Source organism: Struthio camelus, chromosome 1 (assembly GCF_040807025.1).
Source record: "Struthio camelus isolate bStrCam1 chromosome 1, bStrCam1.hap1, whole genome shotgun sequence".
Lineage (NCBI taxonomy): Eukaryota > Metazoa > Chordata > Aves > Struthioniformes > Struthionidae > Struthio > Struthio camelus.
The window spans coordinates 157,391,369-157,416,858 of record NC_090942.1 but is presented as its reverse complement, the minus strand read 5'-3'; the positions used below and the strand labels follow the sequence as shown (position 1 = coordinate 157,416,858).

Below are 25,490 nucleotides of genomic sequence, written 5' to 3'. Positions count from 1 at the left end.
ATCTTCCTGTGAGACGTGCCACTTGTGGGAGTGGTTTTCCTTGTCCCGAGCTGGCTGACCCTTGTGAGAGGAGCCTGCCGCTTGAATGCCTGCCCCTTAGTGCCGCGCGGAGAGCGAATCGTGCAGGACTTGAGGAACATGCGGGGAAGGTGGAGGAGCTGGTTCTTCCTATGCCAGAGGCAAAGGGTTGCTGGGTCACCTGCAAACATCCTAAAATCTCACCGCTTGCCTTTCCTGTCCTATGCCCTTCCCTCACCAGGTTTCTCATGGCGGTGTGAGCTTCCCCAGGGACACTGCAGGTGGCGGGGCTGCACCTTGACATGGCATTCATACTGGAGCCTCCTAGGGACTTCATTCCTTTCCCTCTCTTGGAAGCTGGCAACAGGGGTGAAAAGAGTTTTCAGAGTCGGCCACTGTTTTACCGTGCTCCTCTGGAAAGGTCGGAGTCAACTTGGGCTCACTTTAAAAAGAGCGCATAGGATCCGGGCCTTTGAGTTCATTTGTCGTTCAGGACAGCCTGAGCTGGGAAACTACACTGATGCCGGGACCGAGGGCATCCCTTGATGCAGTGCCACTCTCCGACAGCTCCTCTCCCACATCCAACCCTGCCACAAGCGCTGTGCGCTACACCCAGACGGAAAGGACCAAAACTGCCAAGGACTCGCACCACTTTTATTATTCTATTCGGAATATTCATCCGAAGTACAATATCCCTGTTGGTAGTGAAAACACACACACTTGGAGTGATGAGCCTGGGGTGAGTCCAGGGAAACGCGGCCAGCCGAGCAAGAGCCATAACCACCATCTGAGCTGCTCTGGCATCTCGGCTGAAGCGAACCATTTGCATTCCTGCCCTTAGATAACTGGGCAAGCTGTGCTGCAAAGTTCACCGCAAGCGGACTCCAGCTGTTGTTGAGATTTTCATTTTTTATGGCCAGCTCCTCCTTTGTCCTTTCTCTCCCTGATTTTCCTCTGCCTTCCTCTGGTCGTGGCTCTTCGGGGTTGGAGGCAGCCGCAGTATTAGCTAGTGCCCGTTTTCTGCAACAAGGAGAAGGCCTTTCAGGAAAGTGCCTTTCAGGAAAGAGTACTCACTGCTAGGAAGGAAGAGCCCAGGTAAAAATATCTTGCAGCAGACATCTCAACAGAGTGCTCTCAACAGCTAACCAGGCACTCCACGATACTATCACTACACCTGCTTCACTGCTAAAAGATAGAAAGGAGCAACAACGTTGGAAAGGAATAACTCACTGTTTTCTCCTCCTCAGCAGGACAGTAACTACACAGGTCAACACCACCCCAAACAATACGGAACTCGAGACCACGGCCGTGAGGACCACGTGGTGCTTTTCTAGGTCTTTATGATGTGCGGCCTTTGCCTCTTTCTCACCACCAAAACCTGGAGGAAAGGAGACAATTCCATACGTCACTGGCTTCTGCACTCCTGGACAATCTCACTATGGGTTTGGGATTCCCAGGAAATCTTACATTCCATGGTGGTACCGTCGCTGATTGTGGGGTCTTGGCACCGGCGGACCACAACGTTCTTTTACGCTTCTCATGGACAAAAGAGCCCCCTGGCCAGGGAAAGCCTGAACCATCACTACCCCTAACTGTGCCTCTAGGCTTCAGTGGGGGGATGTGTGCTGGGGACCCTGGCTTCACCAGGAGGGCAACAAAAGATGGAAAAGCTACTAAAACAAGTCCAAGGGAAATGAAGATAAGCACGGCCTTCAGGGATATCTGGAATCACACACAGAGGAGAAAAGGTTACAATACCTGTGGCGGTACACGGGTTTGGAAAGGAACTCTGCTGCGTGGAAAGGGATGTTGTCCTGCCTGGATCTAGACAGGTCTAGATTCGCACAGCAGCAGAGGGGCCTGCCTGACCTTTGGCTACGGACACAGGAAACAAAGAGTCACGACTCACCTGTGGCATTCCCCAGAGACTCAAAACTGGCATCAGGCTGGGAAGCTGCATAGCCACCATCTACGGCCACATCTGGAACCAAACACAGACGGGAACAGCTCCCGTTATGTATACTTCACTATCCTTCTCCAGCTGTGAGTGCTCGTGCATGGCAGGGAACACAGAATTACACTAAGGCACTGGTCTCGCCCTTCTGCTCGTGAGCATCTTGCAAACGCTTCCTGGGTGCGTGCACGGGCACCACGCGGGTGCACATGTAAGCATGAATGGAGCTGCCGGGGGAAAGGACACGCTGGAGTTCACACAAGCTCTAAACTCAACCCAGCAAGCCTGCTGCCTTTGTGCAAGGCACTGGAAGAAGCACAAGGTTAGAGCAGCAGACAAACACCGCTTTGCCACGCACAGCACCCAGCGCAGATCTCTGAAGCCCTCCCCAAGGCCACTCCGTTCTTCTGCAGGTATGAGCCTCGGCCAAGGACTTCAGCTGCATGGCCCATGAATAAAATACTGCTCGTTCCAGGAAGTGAATACATCTTGACTACTTACCACTGGCATGCCCCTGAGGCTCAAAAACGGGATGCAGCTGAGGAGCTGCAAGGCCACTGCCTGCAGGAACGCCTGGAATCACACACAGACACGTTTTCATTACGTGCTGCCACATGCTTCCACAGAAGGGAATTGCAGGGAATGGAAGGGGAACGGGGGGCACCCACGTAGCTCGAGAGTCTCCCAGCGGTGGGCAGGCTGGGGGAACTTGTTGGCTGGCACCTGGCAGCTCTCCACATCCTCCCTCCAGGCACTATCCAACAGCCCCCCCCAAGCACCCCCAGCACAAACACACACTCCCTCCGTGCCCGCTTCCAGGGGGGTCTCTAACATACACCAAGGAAGCCAGAGCTTGACAAACAGGCAACCCTCAGCACCACACCACAAAAGGGATCGTTTACGCTCCTCCTGCACAGGAGCCCACCGCCCAGTGGAAGCCTGAACCAGCGCTCCCCCTAGGTGTTCTTCTGCCCTTCAGTCGCGGGATGTGTGCTGTGTACCTTGCCTTCATCAGGAGGGCCCTACAAACTGAGGAAAGCCATGCTTATTCTTTCAAAGGAGCATCTGCTGACTACTCACCTCCAGGATGTCCCTGACGCTCAAATCGGGAGTCCAGATCAAAAGAGAAACCTCCATCACCTACCGCCACATCTGGAACCAAACACAGACGGGAACAGCTCCCGTTATGTATACTTCCGTATCCTTCTTCAGATGTGAGCGCTCGTGAATGACGGGGAACATAGAATTACACTAAGGCACTGGTCCAGCCCTTCTGCTTGTGAGCATCTTGCAAACGCTTCCTGGGTGCATGCACTTGCACCATTTGGGGTTATTACCTAAGTACGAGTTGACTACGTACCTCCGGGAAGACCCTGAGGCTCAAAAACACGATCCAGATGAGAAGCTGGATAACCATCAGCTTCGGCCACTTCTGGAACCAAACACAGATGGCAACAGCTTTTGGTATATATTTGCACAGCCTTCTGGTCTGAATGGTCGTGTGGGATGGAAACTCAACTCTCTCAAGGCACTGGTCTTGCCCTTCTGCTTGTGAGCATCCTGCAAACGTGTACTGGGTGCGTGCACAAGAACCACGTGGGTGTAGATCTAAGCATGCGTGGGCGTTCCCGGGGGAAAGGACACCTTGGAGTTCCCACAATCTTTTGCCTGGCACCTCAAAGCTCTCAAAGTAAAGAAATGCTCACAACTTACCCCGGGCATCCCCCTGCGGCTCAAAAGCCCTTAGATGACCTCCAGGCAAAGTAGTAGGAACAATTTCCCATCAACAAAATATTCTAAAGTAAGTTCTTCTTCTTTCAGGTAAGAAAAACTTGACTACGTACCCCTGGGACGACCCCGAGGCTCAACAACGGCATCCAGCTGAGAAGCTGGATAAGCTCTCTGCAGGGAAGCAGCTGTAATCAAAAACACATGAGAAACGTCCCTATTAGCGGGCAACGTAGATTTTCAAGTCAACGGCAGCACGTGGAAAGGGACAAAGGGACGCCCAGATAGGTCTACATATCTAAAGCTGGCGAGGTACCTGGCTGACCCTTTGTATGTGACGTGGAAGCTCTCAAAGAAAGTAAATATTCATGACGTACCTGTGCGATCACCCTGAGGTTCAAAACTGGGATCCAGCTGAGAAGCTGGATAACCACCATCTACAGCCACATCTGGAAACAAACACAGACGGGAACAGCTCCCGTTATGTATACTTCAACAGCCTTCTTCAGACGTGAGTGCTTGTGAATGGCGAGGAACCTAGAATTACACTAAGGCACTGGTCTTGCCCTTCTGCTTGTGAGCATCTTGCAAACGTGTACTGGGTGCACGCGCAGGCACCATGTGGGTATAGCTGTAAGCATGAATGGAGCTGTCGGGGAAAAGGACCCACTGGAGTTCACACAAGCTCTAAACTCAACTCCAGCAAGCTCGCTGGCTTTGCAGCAGGCTTTGGAAGCAGCACAGGGGCTTTGCCAGCCAAAGCACCCTGGGGAAGATCTCTGGACGCCTCCTGAGTCCCACTCTGCTCTTCTGTGTGTCTCAGGATCAGCCAAGGACTTATTCAGTTACACTCCACACCAGGAAAGTTTTGACATGTAATAGCTTCTTCTGTGAAGGGCATAAATCTGGACCACTTTCCCCGGGGATCCTCCCGAGCCTCGAGAACAGGATACGGCCGAGAAAATCGATAACCATTGCCTACAGGCAGGGCAGAAAGCCCACACATAGGTGGCACGCTTTCCTTACAAGCTTAGCTACCAACTTCTTCACAAAGCAATGGTAGTCAGTGGCGGGTGGGGGGGGGCATGTCGTGACATGGGACATATATGGAGGTCAATAGGCTCAAAGCTGCGGAGGGGCAGAGATGACCTTTTGCCTGGCACCTGGCAGCTCTCAAAGTAAAGAAGCGCTCACAACTTACCCCTGGCGTCGCCCCGCGGCTCAAAAGCCCTTAGAGGACCTGAAGAGGACATAGTAGGTACCATTTCACGTCAACAAAATATTACAAAGGAAGTTCTTCTTCTTTCACGTCAGTAAGAGTTGACTACGTACCCCTGGGAAGACCCCGAGGCTCAACAATGCGATCCAGATGAGAAGCTGGATAACCATCAGCTTCGGCCACTTCTGGAACCAAACACAGATGGCAACAGCTTTTGGTTTATATTTGCACAGCCTTCTGGTCTGAATGGTCGTGTGGGATGGGAACGTGTAATTACACCCTAGCACCTGTCCCTCCCTGCCATTCATTCACTTCATGCACATGTTGAGCTGCTGGGGGAAAGGACGCCCTGGCGCTCACCAAACCTGTAAACTCCACCCCATCCTGCCCCCTGGCTTTGCAGCAGGCACTGCAAGCAGCACAGGCTCGGTGGAACTGGCCAACAGCGCTTTGCGAGCCAAAACACCCAGCCCAGATCTCTCAAAGCCTTTCGGAGTTCCACTCTGCTCCTTTGTGTGCCTGAGCATTGGCCAACGACGCGCTCGGTTAAATGTCCCAGGAATAACATCTTGCAAAAACCTGCTCGTTCCACGATGTGAATGCTTCTTGACTACTTACCACTGGCATCCCACACAGGTCCAAAACCAGGATCCAGCTGAGGAGCTGCAAGGCCACTGCCTGCAGGAACACCTGTAATCATTATGTATGTATGTATGTATGTATGTATGTAATCATTATACGCTTTCATTATGTGCTGCCACATGCTTCCGCAGAAGGGAACTGCAGGGAACGGAAGGGGAACGGGGGGGCACCCACGTGGCTCGAGAGTCCCCCAGCGGCAGGAGGGCTGGGGGAACTCGTTGGCTGGCACCTGGCAGCTCCCCAAATCCTCCCTCCAGGCGCTACCCAACAGCCCCCCAAAGGACCCCCGGGACAAAATAACAGGGGCATCCTCCCCTCCAGGGGCAAGGGGGATGCACCAAGGACGCCGGAGCTCTACGAACAGGGAACCCTCCGCTCCGGGGCACACGAAGGCTCGTTCCCGCTGCGCGGGCGCAAGAGCCCCCCGGCCAGGCAAAGGCAGAAGCAGCGCGAGAGAAGCAGTGCTCCTCGTCTTCCCGGGGACAGCCCGCGACCACTCACCGCCAGCCGCTCCCCGAGGCTCCAAGGCGGCGTGCGGCCAGGAAGCCGGATCGCCCTCGCCGCCAGGCAGCGCTGGGAGCCCACGCGGGCCAGAAGAGCGGCCGTCACGCAGCGCCAGGCGCGGCTGCAGGGCCGCTGCCGCTGGCCGCCCGCTCGCTGCCGGCTCTGCCGCCGGCTCTGCCGCCGGCTCTGCCGCCCCGGCCGCAGCCCGCAGGCGCCTCCCGCCCCCCGGCCCCCGCCGCCCCGCCGCCGCCTCCGCCGCCGCCCGCCCTACCTGCGCGCGGCGCTGCCCGCCGAGCAGCGCGGCTCTCCCGGGCGCGCAGGGCCGCCAGCAGGGCCACGAGCACCAGGAGGCGGCGCCCGGCCGCCGCCGCCGCCCGCGCTCGCACCATGCTGCCCGCCGCCACCAGCCGCCCCCGCCGGCGCCCTCGAGCCCACGCGCGCCGAGCGCCGCTGCCGGGCCCGCGCCGCGCCGCGCACACAGCCCCACAGCACAGCGCGCACCACAACACAACCCCAGCAACTCAGCACACCACCACGCAGACCAACACACCCGCCGCAACACAAACCAACACAACCCGACCCAGCGCAGCGCAGCGCGACGCACCGCGGGGCTCTCTGTGAGCTCACGGCCGCCCTCCGCGCGCCTCCGCGGGGGCCCAGGGGGCCGCGCCCCCCCGCCGCGCCCCGCGCTCCCTCCGCGGCGGCCCCCGCCGCCCCGCGCTCCCAGCCCGCCTCTCTGCCCGCCGCTCCCGCCTCTCCCTCTTTCTTTCCCTCTCTTTCAACACACCAAACACGCCTGCCTGCAGCGCTCACTTTATTAGCTGGCATGTATCCTTACGCAGAGTTACACACTCACACATCCCTTTTCCTTCTTGTTCTGGCAAAGACCTGCAGGAATTAGGCAAATATCCCGCACAGCTTCCCCTTACACATCCTGCTGCCTTCTGAGGTTGGACAAACCTGGTGCTTCAGAGCTGGGGGGGACCTGGGAGAAACAGTTCCCTCCCGGCTTCCTCAAGAGCTCGGGAAGTGACCCTCCGTTCTCTACACACTGCTCCTTCTTGGGGGACACGTGGGACGTCAGAAAAGGCGGCTAACTTACCTCTAGCCCAGCTTAGCACTAGTGCTTAAAGTAACGGTTGACCTTTGCATAAGATGCAGAACCCAAGGGACAGAGACCGCTGACTCGATAAAGAAGACTGGAAGAGACTGTAAGGAGTCTCATTACCCCCAAATGTCTTTGTCCGGAGTCCCTCCCCAGAGGCACCCAGCTCCAGCTGTTACTTTGCTGCACCGTCATTTAAAGAAAGAATTAATTCTGCTGCGAGACCTACGTGAGACTCTGCTCCTCGGGAAACCTAGCGCCGCACTGTTTCCCTAGCGTGGTATTGGTTTCAGGCTGGTAGAAACGGGAAGGTTTGAGCACTTGCTTTCAAGTGCCTGGGAACACACCCACGTTTCTTGCTTGCCAGTTGTTGCAGTTGGGGAGTGCTGCTTTGCACAGCTCCTTTCGAGTGGTGGTGTGCAGGAGGGCTGCCTCGCAGTCTGCCAAACCTATTCTCAGTCGAGGGTCTGGCAGCTCGGGCTCTCTGCAGCGCTCACGTTGCTCACCACAGTTCTTGCAAGAGAAGCTGCCCCGTCAGTGAGTTGCAGCAGAGCTTTCCTGCACCGCTACGGTGCTGCCAACTCCTGCTACCCTTGGACCGTGGCTCCTGCTGAACGCAAGGTCGGAATCGGCAACGTTGCCTCTGCTCCACAGGTCAGGAAGAAGAGCGCGCACGTGTTGGCAGAGAACAGCACCATGCTCTTTTTCATAAGCAAGGCAGCACCACGTTTGCCATCACCTCTCTCCTCGGGTCCACATTAGTGGTAGAGAGCTGCAGCTCTTCAGGAATTTCACATCCTCCTGAAGCCTGAATGCACTTCCAGAAATTGCGTTATCCTGGGGGAGGGGAGCACGTGCCAAGAGCAAAGCCAACAAGTGCGTAGGAAAGGCTTCTTTGTTTAGGCTACCGGGAGCCCTCCGTGCAGGACCTCCTCCAGCACGCAACCGAGAGCAGGACCTGCTTTTCTCTCCGGCTGGCCCATCCCTGGCACCCACGTTCCTCCTCTCAAGGCTGCCCCTTGTTCCGTGGCTGACCTGCAATATCAGGCTCCCTGCGAAGTCTGAGAAGTGCCAGTGACCAAGCTGTCAGGGCTGAGGCAGTTCTGCGTTGAAAAACAGCGAATCCCATGGCAAGGAGGTGGCTGTGGAAGAAAGGCTGGACATGCAGCCGCTGGCCCAGTACTTGTGTCTTCTAGGAGCTTGTTGCCTCCTCCTGTGCAGAGTCAAAGGCTGCACTCTGTACCTCTGCTCTGAGGTACTTTGCTCGCTCCTTTGCCTCTGGAGGTCGCTGGGAGACAGGCTCTTGTTGAGTCTGCTCCGATTGCCAGGGCTGGTCTGTGGGACTTCACCGAGTGACTAGGTTTCCTTGCTGTTTCTGGGAAATGGCATGTACTTTACTGTCATTTCCCTGTCCCAGGAAGCGCCTCTCTGGCTCCAGGTGTGCTGTTTGCATGGCTCGGGGCCTGCGTGGTCTCCCAAGTCTTGTGGGGCTGGCCTGGGAGGGCCGGGGCAGTGGTGCCGGGGCAGTTGCCCTGCAGCCCCCAGCGCGGGAGCCCTGGGACAGGCCGGAGAGTGTTGGCCAGGCAAGGGGGCTGCTCTGCTTGAAAGGCTGAGCTGGCTCTGCTGGAGACACTGAAGTGTGTATGGTAGCAGTTGAAAGGCATAATGAAGCTTCTGAGTTTTTGCAAAAAGCCAGACTACAGTGTAACTCTGTTGCTAACATGTAGGCATAAGTGCTTGTGCTTGCCTTTTCGTGTGTTCTCACTGCCTCTTGGCCAGGCTTATGTAGCACCTCGCATCCCCGTGTGAAACACATCGGACGTGTTCTCAGGTATCTCTTGGGTTTTTCTTTCTCATTCAGGCAATCGTCCAGCAGTTCTCGGTCTTGCTGGCAATATGTGCTTGTGACTTTACCTCCCCTCCGCAATTCCGTTTAGAAAAAGACAGCTCCAGAGGGAGCCTTTGGGCCTGTTGCCTGAGGGAGCTGTTATGTGATGCCATGTGTCCCTAGAGAATCCACCTGCCAGAAACACTGCACAGACGTCACCCCTGGCCGACAAGTTCGTCACAGCTCGTTCTGTGCCTGAGTTCGTTTGCATCTCTCCAGTTTACAGGACTAGGTACTGTGTAAATCAATCTTTTGCTCTCGCTCTAGCCTAACGGCACTGCTCCAAATGTACATCAGGCCCTAGCATAAGCCGTTTGTTGGGCCGAAAGCACGAGCAGAAGTCAAACGAACAGTTCCAGCTGAAGGTTTTGTTACCTTTGGGGCCAAAACAAATCCAGCAGTGCCCAGACAACCCGACTTCCAGGCTCTTCTCCTGGCGGTGCCCCTGAGCACAGCACACTCGCCAGGCCAAAGGGCTAGCCTCTTTCAGGGGCTAACGAGGCCTGGAGGTGCTGGCTGCGTGATCGCGCAGCCCCAGGTCACGGCTGAACGCATGCTTATTTTGGAGGCTTGGAGACTGCAGCTGCCGTTCCCTGAAGAGGCAGGGGCACGCTGCCGCTTTCCCATTAGCACCGAGCAGTGTGCTCTGGCCACATGGGCCCGTCTGCCTGGAGGCCCAAGGCAGTCCTTAAAGTGTGTAGGTGCTGCTGCGATTTGGGGGGATCGCAGCAGGAATTACACTAAAGATGTAAGGGGCTGGTGGTGGCTGAGGCCCTTCATCTAGGACATGCTCTGTGTTAGCTAAGGCTTATGCAGCTACTTGTGCTGATCCATACCTCCTCCTCCGGCTGAAATAACGCAAGGTGCCTCTGCAAGGCCCCAGAAGCGAAGAGGGAGTGCTGCGTGCTACTTGCTGTTTCGCTGGGGAGCCCAGGGCTGGGCGTGAGGCTTGCTTTTGCTCCTCAGTTCCTGGTGGGGCAATAGTGCAGCTTTGAAGTCCGAAAACCACGGGCACTGGCATGTGCGAGGCATTGCAAGTTGCCCTTCCCCTGGCCACGCTCTCTAGGTTGCCTGGAGGTGGGAGTTTGTGTGTTAGAGCCTCTGCTTGAGAAACGGTGGCACGCGGGGCGTTTCTCAGAGCAGCCCGCGAGGAGGTGGGCTTTTCCCTTGTCTCTCCAGGAGTCCGGGGCAGAAATAGGCCTTGGCTTATGTGATTGGGGAGGCCTGGGAATGTGTCACAGAATCACATAATGGCCAAGGGTGGAAGGGACCTCTGGAGATCATCTAGTCCAACTGCCCTGCCCGAGCAAGGTGGTCTAGAGCACATTGCACAGGATCACATCTAGGCGGGCTTCTGAATATCTCCAGCAAAGGAGACTCCACAACCTCTCTGGGCAACCTGTGCCAGTGCTCTGTCACTCTGGCCCAGCTGTCTCAGCCTTTCTTCATACGAGAGATGCTCCAGTCCCCTAATCATCTTTGTAGCCCTCCAACTCTCCAGCCTGTCCAGGTCCCTCTGACTGGCAGCACAGCCCCCTGGTGTGTCAGCCACTCCTCCCAGTTTAGTATCCTCAGCAAACTTGCTGAGGGTGCGCTCTGTCCCTTCATCCAGGTCGTTGAGGAATACATTGAACAAGACTGGACCCAGGACTGACCCCTGGGGGACACCGCTAGCTACAGGCCTCCAACTAGACTGCGCCACTGACCATGACCCTCTGAGCTCTGCCATCCAGCCAGTTCTCAATCCACCTCACCGTCCACTCATCCAACTCACACTTCCTGACTTTATCTATGAGGATAAAGGGTGGAAGGGACCTCTGGAGTCCCTTCCAGGGACAGCGTCAAAAGCCTTGCTGAAGTCCAGGCAGACAACATCCACTGCTCTGCCCTCATCTGCCCAGCCAGTCATTCCCTCCTAGAAGGCTATCAGATTGGTCAAGCGTGATTCCCCTTTGATGAATCCATGCTGACTACTCTTGATCATCGTCTCGTCCTCCATATGCTTAGTGAGGACCTCCAGGAGGAGCTGTTCCACCACCTTTCCCGGGATGGAGGTCAGGCTGACAGGTCTGCAGTTTCCTGGCTCCTCCTCCTTGCCCTTTTTGAAGACTGGCGTGACACTGGCTTTCTTCCAGTCCTCAGGCACCTCTCCTGTGCTCCGGGACCTTTCCAAGATGATGAGGCTTGGCGATAACATCCGCCAGCTCCCTCAGCACTCGTGGGTGCATCCCATCAGGGCCCATGGATTTGTGGATGTCAAGTTTGGACAAATGATCTCTAACCCGATCCTCCTCAACCAAGGGAAAGTCCTCCTTTCTCCAGCCTTCCTCTCTTGTCTCCAGGGTCTGGCATTCCTGAGGGCTGGCCTTAGCAGTAAAGGCTGATGCAAAGAAGGCATTCAGTAACTCTGCCTTCTCTCTATCCTTTGTCACCAGGGCACCCGCCCCATTCAGCAGGGCGCCCAATTTTTCCCTAGCTTTCCTTTTGCTATTGATGCATTTGGAGAAGCCTTTCTTGTTGTCCTTGACAACAAGTGTCCTAACGCTGAGCTCCTTCCTCGCCTTGCCTCTCGTTCCTCTGACGAGCCACCGCAACATTCCCTGCCTGTCACCTCGGGCCCGGCGGGGGAACGATCCTGAATGTTTGGGAGGGTTGTGCTTTGAGACCCAGGGCCTGAACATCTTCCTGTGAGACGTGCCACTTGTGGGAGTGGTTTTCCTTGTCCCGAGCTGGCTGACCCTTGTGAGAGGAGCCTGCCGCTTGAATGCCTGCCCCTTAGTGCCGCGCGGAGAGCGAATCGTGCAGGACTTGAGGAACATGCGGGGAAGGTGGAGGAGCTGGTTCTTCCTATGCCAGAGGCAAAGGGTTGCTGGGTCACCTGCAAACATCCTAAAATCTCACCGCTTGCCTTTCCTGTCCTATGCCCTTCCCTCACCAGGTTTCTCATGGCGGTGTGAGCTTCCCCAGGGACACTGCAGGTGGCGGGGCTGCACCTTGACATGGCATTCATACTGGAGCCTCCTAGGGACTTCATTCCTTTCCCTCTCTTGGAAGCTGGCAACAGGGGTGAAAAGAGTTTTCAGAGTCGGCCACTGTTTTACCGTGCTCCTCTGGAAAGGTCGGAGTCAACTTGGGCTCACTTTAAAAAGAGCGCATAGGATCCGGGCCTTTGAGTTCATTTGTCGTTCAGGACAGCCTGAGCTGGGAAACTACACTGATGCCGGGACCGAGGGCATCCCTTGATGCAGTGCCACTCTCCGACAGCTCCTCTCCCACATCCAACCCTGCCACAAGCGCTGTGCGCTACACCCAGACGGAAAGGACCAAAACTGCCAAGGACTCGCACCACTTTTATTATTCTATTCGGAATATTCATCCGAAGTACAATATCCCTGTTGGTAGTGAAAACACACACACTTGGAGTGATGAGCCTGGGGTGAGTCCAGGGAAACGCGGCCAGCCGAGCAAGAGCCATAACCACCATCTGAGCTGCTCTGGCATCTCGGCTGAAGCGAACCATTTGCATTCCTGCCCTTAGATAACTGGGCAAGCTGTGCTGCAAAGTTCACCGCAAGCGGACTCCAGCTGTTGTTGAGATTTTCATTTTTTATGGCCAGCTCCTCCTTTGTCCTTTCTCTCCCTGATTTTCCTCTGCCTTCCTCTGGTCGTGGCTCTTCGGGGTTGGAGGCAGCCGCAGTATTAGCTAGTGCCCGTTTTCTGCAACAAGGAGAAGGCCTTTCAGGAAAGTGCCTTTCAGGAAAGAGTACTCACTGCTAGGAAGGAAGAGCCCAGGTAAAAATATCTTGCAGCAGACATCTCAACAGAGTGCTCTCAACAGCTAACCAGGCACTCCACGATACTATCACTACACCTGCTTCACTGCTAAAAGATAGAAAGGAGCAACAACGTTGGAAAGGAATAACTCACTGTTTTCTCCTCCTCAGCAGGACAGTAACTACACAGGTCAACACCACCCCAAACAATACGGAACTCGAGACCACGGCAGTGAAGGTCAAGCGGTGCTTTTCTAGGTCTTTATGATGTGCGGCCTTTGCCTCTTTCTCACCACCAAAACCTGGAGGAAAGGAGACAATTCCATACGTCACTGGCTTCTGCACTCCTGGACAATCTCACTATGGGTTTGGGATTCCCAGGAAATCTTACATTCCATGGTGGTACCGTCGCTGATTGTGGGGTCTTGGCACCGGCGGACCACACGTTCTTTTACGCTTCTCATGGACAAAAGAGCCCCCTGGCCAGGGAAAGCCTGAACCATCACTACCCCTAACTGTGCCTCTAGGCTTCAGTGGGGGGATGTGTGCTGGGGACCCTGGCTTCACCAGGAGGGCAACAAAAGATGGAAAAGCTACTAAAACAAGTCCAAGGGAAATGAAGATAAGCACGGCCTTCAGGGATATCTGGAATCACACACGGAGGAGAAAAGGTTACAATGCCTGTGGCGGTACACGGGTTTGGAAAGGAACTCTGCTGCGTGGAAAGGGATGTTGTCCTGCCTGGATCTAGACAGGTCTAGATTCGCACAGCAGCAGAGGGGCCTGCCTGACCTTTGGCTACGGACACAGGAAACAAAGAGTCACGACTCACCTGTGGCATTCCCCAGAGACTCAAAACTGGCATCAGGCTGGGAAGCTGCATAGCCACCATCTACGGCCACATCTGGAACCAAACACAGACGGGAACAGCTCCCGTTATGTATACTTCACTATCCTTCTCCAGCTGTGAGTGCTCGTGCATGGCAGGGAACACAGAATTACACTAAGGCACTGGTCTCGCCCTTCTGCTCGTGAGCATCTTGCAAACGCTTCCTGGGTGCGTGCACGGGCACCACGCGGGTGCACATGTAAGCATGAATGGAGCTGCCGGGGGAAAGGACACGCTGGAGTTCACACAAGCTCTAAACTCAACCCAGCAAGCCTGCTGCCTTTGTGCAAGGCACTGGAAGAAGCACAAGGTTAGAGCAGCAGACAAACACCGCTTTGCCACGCACAGCACCCAGCGCAGATCTCTGAAGCCCTCCCCAAGGCCACTCCGTTCTTCTGCAGGTATGAGCCTCGGCCAAGGACTTCAGCTGCATGGCCCATGAATAAAATACTGCTCGTTCCAGGAAGTGAATACATCTTGACTACTTACCACTCGCATGCCCCTGAGGCTCAAAAACGGGATGCAGCTGAGGAGCTGCAAGGCCACTGCCTGCAGGAACGCCTGGAATCACACACAGACACGTTTTCATTACGTGCTGCCACATGCTTCCACAGAAGGGAATTGCAGGGAATGGAAGGGGAACGGGGGGCACCCACGTAGCTCGAGAGTCTCCCAGCGGTGGGCAGGCTGGGGGAACTTGTTGGCTGGCACCTGGCAGCTCTCCACATCCTCCCTCCAGGCACTATCCAACAGCCCCCCCCAAGCACCCCCAGCACAAACACACACTCCCTCCGTGCCCGCTTCCAGGGGGGTCTCTAACATACACCAAGGAAGCCAGAGCTTGACAAACAGGCAACCCTCAGCACCACACCACAAAAGGGATCGTTTACGCTCCTCCTGCACAGGAGCCCACCGCCCAGTGGAAGCCTGAACCAGCGCTCCCCCTAGGTGTTCTTCTGCCCTTCAGTCGCGGGATGTGTGCTGTGTACCTTGCCTTCATCAGGAGGGCCCTACAAACTGAGGAAAGCCATGCTTATTCTTTCAAAGGAGCATCTGCTGACTACTCACCTCCAGGATGTCCCTGACGCTCAAATCGGGAGTCCAGATCAAAAGAGAAACCTCCATCACCTACCGCCACATCTGGAACCAAACACAGACGGGAACAGCTCCCGTTATGTATACTTCCGTATCCTTCTTCAGATGTGAGCGCTCGTGAATGACGGGGAACATAGAATTACACTAAGGCACTGGTCTAGCCCTTCTGCTTGTGAGCATCTTGCAAACGCTTCCTGGGTGCATGCACTTGCACCATTTGGGGTTATTACCTAAGTACGAGTTGACTACGTACCTCCGGGAAGACCCTGAGGCTCAAAAACACGATCCAGATGAGAAGCTGGATAACCATCAGCTTCGGCCACTTCTGGAACCAAACACAGATGGCAACAGCTTTTGGTATATATTTGCACAGCCTTCTGGTCTGAATGGTCGTGTGGGATGGGAACGTGTAATTACACCCTAGCACCTGTCCCTCCCTGCCATTCATTCACTTCATGCACATGTTGAGCTGCTGGGGGAAAGGACGCCCTGGCGCTCACCAAACCTGTAAACTCCACCCCATCCTGCCCCCTGGCTTTGCAGCAGGCACTGCAAGCAGCACAGGCTCGGTGGAACTGGCCAACAGCGCTTTGCGAGCCAAAACACCCAGCCCAGATCTCTCAAGCCTTTCGGAGTTCCACTCTGCTCCTTTGTGTGCCTGAGCATTGGCCAAGGACTTATTCAGTTGAATGTCCCAGGAATAAAATACACTAAAACAAACGCTCATTCCAGGAAGAGAATACATCTTGATTACTGACCTGTGGCCCCCCTCAGAGGTTCAAAACTGGGATCCAGCTGAGAAGCTGGATAACCACCATCTACAGCCACATCTGGAAACAAACACAGACGGGAACAGCTCCCGTTATGTATACTTCAACAGCCTTCTTCAGACGTGAGTGCTCGGGAACCTAGAATTACACTAAGGCACTGGTCTTGCCCTTCTGCTTGTGAGCATCCTGCAAACGTGTACTGGGTGCGTGCACAAGAACCACGTGGGTGTAGATCTAAGCATGCGTGGGCGTTCCCGGGGGAAAGGACACCTTGGAGTTCCCACAATCTTTTGCCTGGCACCTCAAAGCTCTCAAAGTAAAGAAATGCTCACAACTTACCCCGGGCATCCCCCTGCGGCTCAAAAGCCCTTAGATGACCTCCAGGCAAAGTAGTAGGAACAATTTCCCATCAACAAAATATTCTAAAGTAAGTTCTTCTTCTTTCAGGTAAGAAAAACTTGACTACGTACCCCTGGGACGACCCCGAGGCTCAACAACGGCATCCAGCTGAGAAGCTGGATAAGCTCTCTGCAGGGAAGCAGCTGTAATCAAAAACACATGAGAAACGTCCCTATTAGCGGGCAACGTAGATTTTCAAGTCAACGGCAGCACGTGGAAAGGGACAAAGGGACGCCCAGATAGGTCTACATATCTAAAGCTGGCGAGGTACCTGGCTGACCCTTTGTATGTGACATGGAAGCTCTCAAAGAAAGTAAATATTCATGACGTACCTGTGCGATCACCCTGAGGTTCAAAACTGGGATCCAGCTGAGAAGCTGGATAACCACCATCTACAGCCACATCTGGAAACAAGCACAGACGGGAACAGCTCCCGTTATGTATACTTCAACAGCCTTCTTCAGACGTGAGTGCTTGTGAATGACGAGGAACCTAGAATTACACTAAGGCACTGGTCTTGCCCTTCTGCTTGTGAGCATCTTGCAAACGTGTACTGGGTGCACGCGCAGGCACCATGTGGGTATAGCTGTAAGCATGAATGGAGCTGTCGGGGAAAAGGACCCACTGGAGTTCACACAAGCTCTAAACTCAACTCCAGCAAGCTCGCTGGCTTTGCAGCAGGCTTTGGAAGCAGCACAGGGGCTTTGCCAGCCAAAGCACCCTGGGGAAGATCTCTGGACGCCTCCTGAGTCCCACTCTGCTCTTCTGTGTGTCTCAGGATCAGCCAAGGACTTATTCAGTTACACTCCACACCAGGAAAGTTTTGACATGTAATAGCTTCTTCTGTGAAGGGCATAAATCTGGACCACTTTCCCCGGGGATCCTCCCGAGCCTCGAGAACAGGATACGGCCGAGAAAATCGATAACCATTGCCTACAGGCAGGGCAGAAAGCCCACACATAGGTGGCACGCTTTCCTTACAAGCTTAGCTACCAACTTCTTCACAAAGCAATGGTAGTCAGTGGCGGGGGGGGCATGTCGTGACATGGGACATATATGGAGGTCAATAGGCTCAAAGCTGCGGAGGGGCAGAGATGACCTTTTGCCTGGCACCTGGCAGCTCTCAAAGTAAAGAAGCGCTCACAACTTACCCCTGGCGTCCCCCCGCGGCTCAAAAGCCCTTAGAGGACCTGAAGAGGACATAGTAGGTACCATTTCACGTCAACAAAATATTACAAAGGAAGTTCTTCTTCTTTCACGTCAGTAAGAGTTGACTACGTACCCCTGGGAAGACCCCGAGGCTCAACAATGCGATCCAGATGAGAAGCTGGATAACCATCAGCTTCGGCCACTTCTGGAACCAAACACAGATGGCAACAGCTTTTGGTTTATATTTGCACAGCCTTCTGGTCTGAATGGTCGTGTGGGATGGGAACGTGTAATTACGCCCTAGCACCTGTCCCTCCCTGCCATTCATTCACTTCATGCACATGTTGAGCTGCTGGGGGAAAGGACGCCCTGGCGCTCACCAAACCTGTAAACTCCACCCCATCCTGCCCCCTGGCTTTGCAGCAGGCACTGCAAGCAGCACAGGCTCGGTGGAACTGGCCAACAGCGCTTTGCGAGCCAAAACACCCAGCCCAGATCTCTCAAAGCCTTTTGGAGTTCCACTCTGCTCCTTTGTGTGTCTGAGCATTGGCCAAGGACTTATTCAGTTGAATGTCCCAGGAATAAAATACACTAAAACAAACGCTCATTCCAGGAAGAGAATACATCTTGATTACTGACCTGTGGCCCCCCTCAGAGGTTCAAAACTGGGATCCAGCTGAGAAGCTGGATAACCACCATCTACAGCCACATCTGGAAACAAACACAGACGGGAACAGCTCCCGTTATGTATACTTCAACAGCCTTCTTCAGACGTGAGTGCTCGGGAACCTAGAATTACACTAAGGCACTGGTCTTGCCCTTCTGCTTGTGAGCATCCTGCAAACGTGTACTGGGTGCGTGCACAAGAACCACGTGGGTGTAGATCTAAGCATGCGTGGGCGTTCCCGGGGGAAAGGACACCTTGGAGTTCCCACAATCTTTTGCCTGGCACCTCAAAGCTCTCAAAGTAAAGAAATGCTCACAACTTACCCCGGGCATCCCCCTGCGGCTCAAAAGCCCTTAGATGACCTCCAGGCAAAGTAGTAGGAACAATTTCCCATCAACAAAATATTCTAAAGTAAGTTCTTCTTCTTTCAGGTAAGAAAAACTTGACTACGTACCCCTGGGACGACCCCGAGGCTCAACAACGGCATCCAGCTGAGAAGCTGGATAAGCTCTCTGCAGGGAAGCAGCTGTAATCAAAAACACATGAGAAACGTCCCTATTAGCGGGCAACGTAGATTTTCAAGTCAACGGCAGCACGTGGAAAGGGACAAAGGGACGCCCAGATAGGTCTACATATCTAAAGCTGGCGAGGTACCTGGCTGACCCTTTGTATGTGACATGGGAGCTCTCAAAGAAAGTAAATATTCATGACGTACCTGTGCGATCACCCTGAGGTTCAAAACTGGGATCCAGCTGAGAAGCTGGATAACCACCATCTACAGCCACATCTGGAAACAAGCACAGACGGGAACAGCTCCCGTTATGTATACTTCAACAGCCTTCTTCAGACGTGAGTGCTTGTGAATGACGAGGAACCTAGAATTACACTAAGGCACTGGTCTTGCCCTTCTGCTTGTGAGCATCTTGCAAACGTGTACTGGGTGCACGCGCAGGCACCATGTGGGTATAGCTGTAAGCATGAATGGAGCTGTCGGGGAAAAGGACCCACTGGAGTTCACACAAGCTCTAAACTCAACTCCAGCAAGCTCGCTGGCTTTGCAGCAGGCTTTGGAAGCAGCACAGGGGCTTTGCCAGCCAAAGCACCCTGGGGAAGATCTCTGGACGCCTCCTGAGTCCCACTCTGCTCTTCTGTGTGTCTCAGGATCAGCCAAGGACTTATTCAGTTACACTCCACACCAGGAAAGTTTTGACATGTAATAGCTTCTTCTGTGAAGGGCATAAATCTGGACCACTTTCCCCGGGGATCCTCCCGAGCCTCGAGAACAGGATACGGCCGAGAAAATCGATAACCATTGCCTACAGGCAGGGCAGAAAGCCCACACATAGGTGGCACGCTTTCCTTACAAGCTTAGCTACCAACTTCTTCACAAAGCAATGGTAGTCAGTGGCGGGGGGGGCATGTCGTGACATGGGACATATATGGAGGTCAATAGGCTCAAAGCTGCGGAGGGGCAGAGATGACCTTTTGCCTGGCACCTGGCAGCTCTCAAAGTAAAGAAGCGCTCACAACTTACCCCTGGCGTCCCCCCGCGGCTCAAAAGCCCTTAGAGGACCTGAAGAGGACATAGTAGGTACCATTTCACGTCAACAAAATATTACAAAGGAAGTTCTTCTTCTTTCACGTCAGTAAGAGTGGACTACGTACCCCTGGGAAGACCCCGAGGCTCAACAATGCGATCCAGATGAGAAGCTGGATAACCATCAGCTTCGGCCACTTCTGGAACCAAACACAGATGGCAACAGCTTTTGGTTTATATTTGCACAGCCTTCTGGTCTGAATGGTCGTGTGGGATGGGAACGTGTAATTACGCCCTAGCACCTGTCCCTCCCTGCCATTCATTCACTTCATGCACATGTTGAGCTGCTGGGGGAAAGGACGCCCTGGCGCTCACCAAACCTGTAAACTCCACCCCATCCTGCCCCCTGGCTTTGCAGCAGGCACTGCAAGCAGCACAGGCTCGGTGGAACTGGCCAACAGCGCTTTGCGAGCCAAAACACCCAGCACAGATCTCTCAAAGCCTTTCGGAGTTCCACTCTGCTCCTTTGTGTGCCTGAGCATTGGCCAACGACGCGCTCGGTTAAATGTCCCAGGAATAACATCTTGCAAAAACCTGCTCGTTCCACGATGTGAATGCTTCTTGACTACTTACCACTGGCATCCCACACAGGTCCAAAACCAGGATCCAGCTGAGGAGCTGCAAGGCCACTGCCTGCAGGAACACCTGTAATCATTATGTATGTATGTATGTATGTATGTAATCATTATACGCTTTCATTATGTGCTGCCACATGCTTCCGCAGAAGGGAACTGCAGGGAACGGAAGGGGAACGGGGGGGCACCCACGTGGCTCGAGAGTCCCCCAGCGGCAGGAGGGCTGGGGGAACTCGTTGGCTGGCACCTGGCAGCTCCCCAAATCCTCCCTCCAGGCGCTACCCAACAGCCCCCCAAAGGACCCCCGGGACAAAATAACAGGGGCATCCTCCCCTCCAGGGGCAAGGGGGATGCACCAAGGACGCCGGAGCTCTACGAACAGGGAACCCTCCGCTCCGGGGCACACGAAGGCTCGTTCCCGCTGCGCGGGCGCAAGAGCCCCCCGGCCAGGCAAAGGCAGAAGCAGCGCGAGAGAAGCAGTGCTCCTCGTCTTCCCGGGGACAGCCCGCGACCACTCACCGCCAGCCGCTCCCCGAGGCTCCAAGGCGGCGTGCGGCCAGGAAGCCGGATCGCCCTCGCCGCCAGGCAGCGCTGGGAGCCCACGCGGGCCAGAAGAGCGGCCGTCACGCAGCGCCAGGCGCGGCTGCAGGGCCGCTGCCGCTGGCCGCCCGCTCGCTGCCGGCTCTGCCGCCGGCTCTGCCGCCGGCTCTGCCGCCCCGGCCGCAGCCCGCAGGCGCCTCCCGGCCCCCGGCCCCCGCCGCCCCGCCGCCGCCTCCGCCGCCGCCCGCCCTACCTGCGCGCGGCGCTGCCCGCCGAGCAGCGCGGCTCTCCCGGGCGCGCAGGGCCGCCAGCAGGGCCACGAGCACCAGGAGGCGGCGCCCGGCCGCCGCCGCCGCCCGCGCTCGCACCATGCTGCCCGCCGCCACCAGCCGCCCCCGCCGGCGCCCTCGAGCCCACGCGCGCCGAGCGCCGCTGCCGGGCCCGCGCCGCGCCGCGCACACAGCCCCACAGCACAGCGCGCACCACAACACAACCCCAGCAACTCAGCACACCACCACGCAGACCAACACACCCGCCGCAACACAAACCAACACAACCCGACCCAGCGCAGCGCAGCGCAGCGCGACGCAGCGCGACGCACCGCGGGGCTCTCTGTGAGCTCACGGCCGCCCTCCGCGCGCCTCCGCGGGGGCCCAGGGGGCCGCGCCCCCCCGCCGCGCCCCGCGCTCCCTCCGCGGCGGCCCCCGCCGCCCCGCGCTCCCAGCCCGCCTCTCTGCCCGCCGCTCCCGCCTCTCCCTCTTTCTTTCCCTCTCTTTCAACACACCAAACACGCCTGCCTGCAGCGCTCACTTTATTAGCTGGCATGTATCCTTACGCAGAGTTACACACTCACACATCCCTTTTCCTTCTTGTTCTGGCAAAGACCTGCAGGAATTAGGCAAATATCCCGCACAGCTTCCCCTTACACATCCTGCTGCCTTCTGAGGTTGGACAAACCTGGTGCTTCAGAGCTGGGGGGGACCTGGGAGAAACAGTTCCCTCCCGGCTTCCTCAAGAGCTCGGGAAGTGACCCTCCGTTCTCTACACACTGCTCCTTCTTGGGGGACACGTGGGACGTCAGAAAAGGCGGCTAACTTACCTCTAGCCCAGCTTAGCACTAGTGCTTAAAGTAACGGTTGACCTTTGCATAAGATGCAGAACCCAAGGGACAGAGACCGCTGACTCGATAAAGAAGACTGGAAGAGACTGTAAGGAGTCTCATTACCCCCAAATGTCTTTGTCCGGAGTCCCTCCCCAGAGGCACCCAGCTCCAGCTGTTACTTTGCTGCACCGTCATTTAAAGAAAGAATTAATTCTGCTGCGAGACCTACGTGAGACTCTGCTCCTCGGGAAACCTAGCGCCGCACTGTTTCCCTAGCGTGGTATTGGTTTCAGGCTGGTAGAAACGGGAAGGTTTGAGCACTTGCTTTCAAGTGCCTGGGAACACACCCACGTTTCTTGCTTGCCAGTTGTTGCAGTTGGGGAGTGCTGCTTTGCACAGCTCCTTTCGAGTGGTGGTGTGCAGGAGGGCTGCCTCGCAGTCTGCCAAACCTATTCTCAGTCGAGGGTCTGGCAGCTCGGGCTCTCTGCAGCGCTCACGTTGCTCACCACAGTTCTTGCAAGAGAAGCTGCCCCGTCAGTGAGTTGCAGCAGAGCTTTCCTGCACCGCTACGGTGCTGCCAACTCCTGCTACCCTTGGACCGTAGCTCCTGCTGAACGCAAGGTCGGAATCGGCAACGTTGCCTCTGCTCCACAGGTCAGGAAGAAGAGCGCGCACGTGTTGGCAGAGAACAGCACCATGCTCTTTTTCATAAGCAAGGCAGCACCACGTTTGCCATCACCTCTCTCCTCGGGTCCACATTAGTGGTAGAGAGCTGCAGCTCTTCAGGAATTTCACATCCTCCTGAAGCCTGAATGCACTTCCAGAAATTGCGTTATCCTGGGGGAGGGGAGCACGTGCCAAGAGCAAAGCCAACAAGTGCGTAGGAAAGGCTTCTTTGTTTAGGCTACCGGGAGCCCTCCGTGCAGGACCTCCTCCAGCACGCAACCGAGAGCAGGACCTGCTTTTCTCTCCGGCTGGCCCATCCCTGGCACCCACGTTCCTCCTCTCAAGGCTGCCCCTTGTTCCGTGGCTGACCTGCAATATCAGGCTCCCTGCGAAGTCTGAGAAGTGCCAGTGACCAAGCTGTCAGGGCTGAGGCAGTTCTGCGTTGAAAAACAGCGAATCCCATGGCAAGGAGGTGGCTGTGGAAGAAAGGCTGGACATGCAGCCGCTGGCCCAGTACTTGTGTCTTCTAGGAGCTTGTTGCCTCCTCCTGTGCAGAGTCAAAGGCTGCACTCTGTACCTCTGCTCTGAGGTACTTTGCTCGCTCCTTTGCCTCTGGAGGTCGCTGGGAGACAGGCTCTTGTTGAGTCTGCTCCGATTGCCAGGGCTGGTCTGTGGGACTTCACCGAGTGACTAGGTTTCCTTGCTGTTTCTGGGAAATGGCATGTACTTTACTGTCATTTCCCTGTCCCAGGAAGCGCCTCTCTGGCTCCAGGTGTGCTGTTTGCATGGCTCGGGGCCTGCGTGGTCTCCCAAGTCTTGTGGGGCTGGCCTGGGAGGGCCGGGGCAGTGGTGCCGGGGCAGTTGCCCTGCAGCCCCCAGCGCGGGAGCCCTGGGACAGGCCGGAGAGTGTTGGCCAGGCAAGGGGGCTGCTCTGCTTGAAAGGCTGAGCTGGCTCTGCTGGAGACACTGAAGTGTGTATGGTAGCAGTTGAAAGGCATAATGAAGCTTCTGAGTTTTTGCAAAAAGCCAGACTACAGTGTAACTCTGTTGCTAACATGTAGGCATAAGTGCTTGTGCTTGCCTTTTCGTGTGTTCTCACTGCCTCTTGGCCAGGCTTATGTAGCACCTCGCATCCCCGTGTGAAACACATCGGACGTGTTCTCAGGTATCTCTTGGGTTTTTCTTTCTCATTCAGGCAATCGTCCAGCAGTTCTCGGTCTTGCTGGCAATATGTGCTTGTGACTTTACCTCCCCTCCGCAATTCCGTTTAGAAAAAGACAGCTCCAGAGGGAGCCTTTGGGCCTGTTGCCTGAGGGAGCTGTTATGTGATGCCATGTGTCCCTAGAGAATCCACCTGCCAGAAACACTGCACAGACGTCACCCCTGGCCGACAAGTTCGTCACAGCTCGTTCTGTGCCTGAGTTCGTTTGCATCTCTCCAGTTTACAGGACTAGGTACTGTGTAAATCAATCTTTTGCTCTCGCTCTAGCCTAACGGCACTGCTCCAAATGTACATCAGGCCCTAGCATAAGCCGTTTGTTGGGCCGAAAGCACGAGCAGAAGTCAAACGAACAGTTCCAGCTGAAGGTTTTGTTACCTTTGGGGCCAAAACAAATCCAGCAGTGCCCAGACAACCCGACTTCCAGGCTCTTCTCCTGGCGGTGCCCCTGAGCACAGCACACTCGCCAGGCCAAAGGGCTAGCCTCTTTCAGGGGCTAACGAGGCCTGGAGGTGCTGGCTGCGTGATCGCGCAGCCCCAGGTCACGGCTGAACGCATGCTTATTTTGGAGGCTTGGAGACTGCAGCTGCCGTTCCCTGAAGAGGCAGGGGCACGCTGCCGCTTTCCCATTAGCACCGAGCAGTGTGCTCTGGCCACATGGGCCCGTCTGCCTGGAGGCCCAAGGCAGTCCTTAAAGTGTGTAGGTGCTGCTGCGATTTGGGGGGATCGCAGCAGGAATTACACTAAAGATGTAAGGGGCTGGTGGTGGCTGAGGCCCTTCATCTAGGACATGCTCTGTGTTAGCTAAGGCTTATGCAGCTACTTGTGCTGATCCATACCTCCTCCTCCGGCTGAAATAACGCAAGGTGCCTCTGCAAGGCCCCAGAAGCGAAGAGGGAGTGCTGCGTGCTACTTGCTGTTTCGCTGGGGAGCCCAGGGCTGGGCGTGAGGCTTGCTTTTGCTCCTCAGTTCCTGGTGGGGCAATAGTGCAGCTTTGAAGTCCGAAAACCACGGGCACTGGCATGTGCGAGGCATTGCAAGTTGCCCTTCCCCTGGCCACGCTCTCTAGGTTGCCTGGAGGTGGGAGTTTGTGTGTTAGAGCCTCTGCTTGAGAAACGGTGGCACGCGGGGCGTTTCTCAGAGCAGCCCGCGAGGAGGTGGGCTTTTCCCTTGTCTCTCCAGGAGTCCGGGGCAGAAATAGGCCTTGGCTTATGTGATTGGGGAGGCCTGGGAATGTGTCACAGAATCACATAATGGCCAAGGGTGGAAGGGACCTCTGGAGATCATCTAGTCCAACTGCCCTGCCCGAGCAAGGTGGTCTAGAGCACATTGCACAGGATCACATCTAGGCGGGCTTCTGAATATCTCCAGCAAAGGAGACTCCACAACCTCTCTGGGCAACCTGTGCCAGTGCTCTGTCACTCTGGCCCAGCTGTCTCAGCCTTTCTTCATACGAGAGATGCTCCAGTCCCCTAATCATCTTTGTAGCCCTCCAACTCTCCAGCCTGTCCAGGTCCCTCTGACTGGCAGCACAGCCCCCTGGTGTGTCAGCCACTCCTCCCAGTTTAGTATCCTCAGCAAACTTGCTGAGGGTGCGCTCTGTCCCTTCATCCAGGTCGTTGAGGAATACATTGAACAAGACTGGACCCAGGACTGACCCCTGGGGGACACCGCTAGCTACAGGCCTCCAACTAGACTGCGCCACTGACCATGACCCTCTGAGCTCTGCCATCCAGCCAGTTCTCAATCCACCTCACCGTCCACTCATCCAACTCACACTTCCTGACTTTATCTATGAGGATAAAGGGTGGAAGGGACCTCTGGAGTCCCTTCCAGGGACAGCGTCAAAAGCCTTGCTGAAGTCCAGGCAGACAACATCCACTGCTCTGCCCTCATCTGCCCAGCCAGTCATTCCCTCCTAGAAGGCTATCAGATTGGTCAAGCGTGATTCCCCTTTGATGAATCCATGCTGACTACTCTTGATCATCGTC

General features: G+C 55.6%; 2 protein-coding genes across 3 annotated transcripts; both read right to left on the bottom strand.

Annotated features, from left to right (window-relative positions):
• Positions 1-658: 658 nt before the first annotated feature.
• Positions 659-6,454, bottom strand: LOC138061734 (uncharacterized). Its single transcript, XM_068915374.1, has 9 exons — positions 6,337-6,454; positions 4,902-4,940; positions 4,078-4,149; positions 3,333-3,404; positions 3,053-3,124; positions 2,474-2,545; positions 1,928-1,999; positions 1,249-1,396; positions 659-1,038 (listed from the first exon to the last, which is right to left on the bottom strand). The coding sequence occupies exons 1-9, from the start codon at positions 6,452-6,454 to the stop codon at positions 681-683; spliced, it is 1,023 nt and encodes a 340-aa protein (XP_068771475.1). The 3' UTR covers positions 659-680.
• Positions 6,455-12,395: 5,941 nt separating this feature from the next.
• Positions 12,396-20,884, bottom strand: LOC138064438 (uncharacterized). 2 transcript variants are annotated; one of them, XM_068927001.1, is made up of 11 exons: positions 20,766-20,884; positions 19,971-20,042; positions 19,466-19,537; positions 19,335-19,373; positions 16,317-16,388; positions 16,056-16,127; positions 15,069-15,140; positions 14,789-14,860; positions 14,210-14,281; positions 13,664-13,735; positions 12,396-12,775 (listed from the first exon to the last, which is right to left on the bottom strand). In XM_068927001.1, the coding sequence occupies exons 1-11, from the start codon at positions 20,881-20,883 to the stop codon at positions 12,762-12,764; spliced, it is 747 nt and encodes a 248-aa protein (XP_068783102.1). In that variant the 5' UTR covers position 20,884; the 3' UTR covers positions 12,396-12,761. The 2 variants fall into 2 exon arrangements, 1 of the variants encoding a protein (XP_068783102.1); XR_011137685.1 differs by lacking the exons at positions 13,664-13,735; positions 14,210-14,281; positions 14,789-14,860; ... (5 more) ...; positions 19,971-20,042; positions 20,766-20,884 and adding an exon at positions 12,986-13,069 and having other exon boundaries at positions 12,638-12,775.
• Between the last annotated feature and the right edge of the window lie 4,606 nt (positions 20,885-25,490).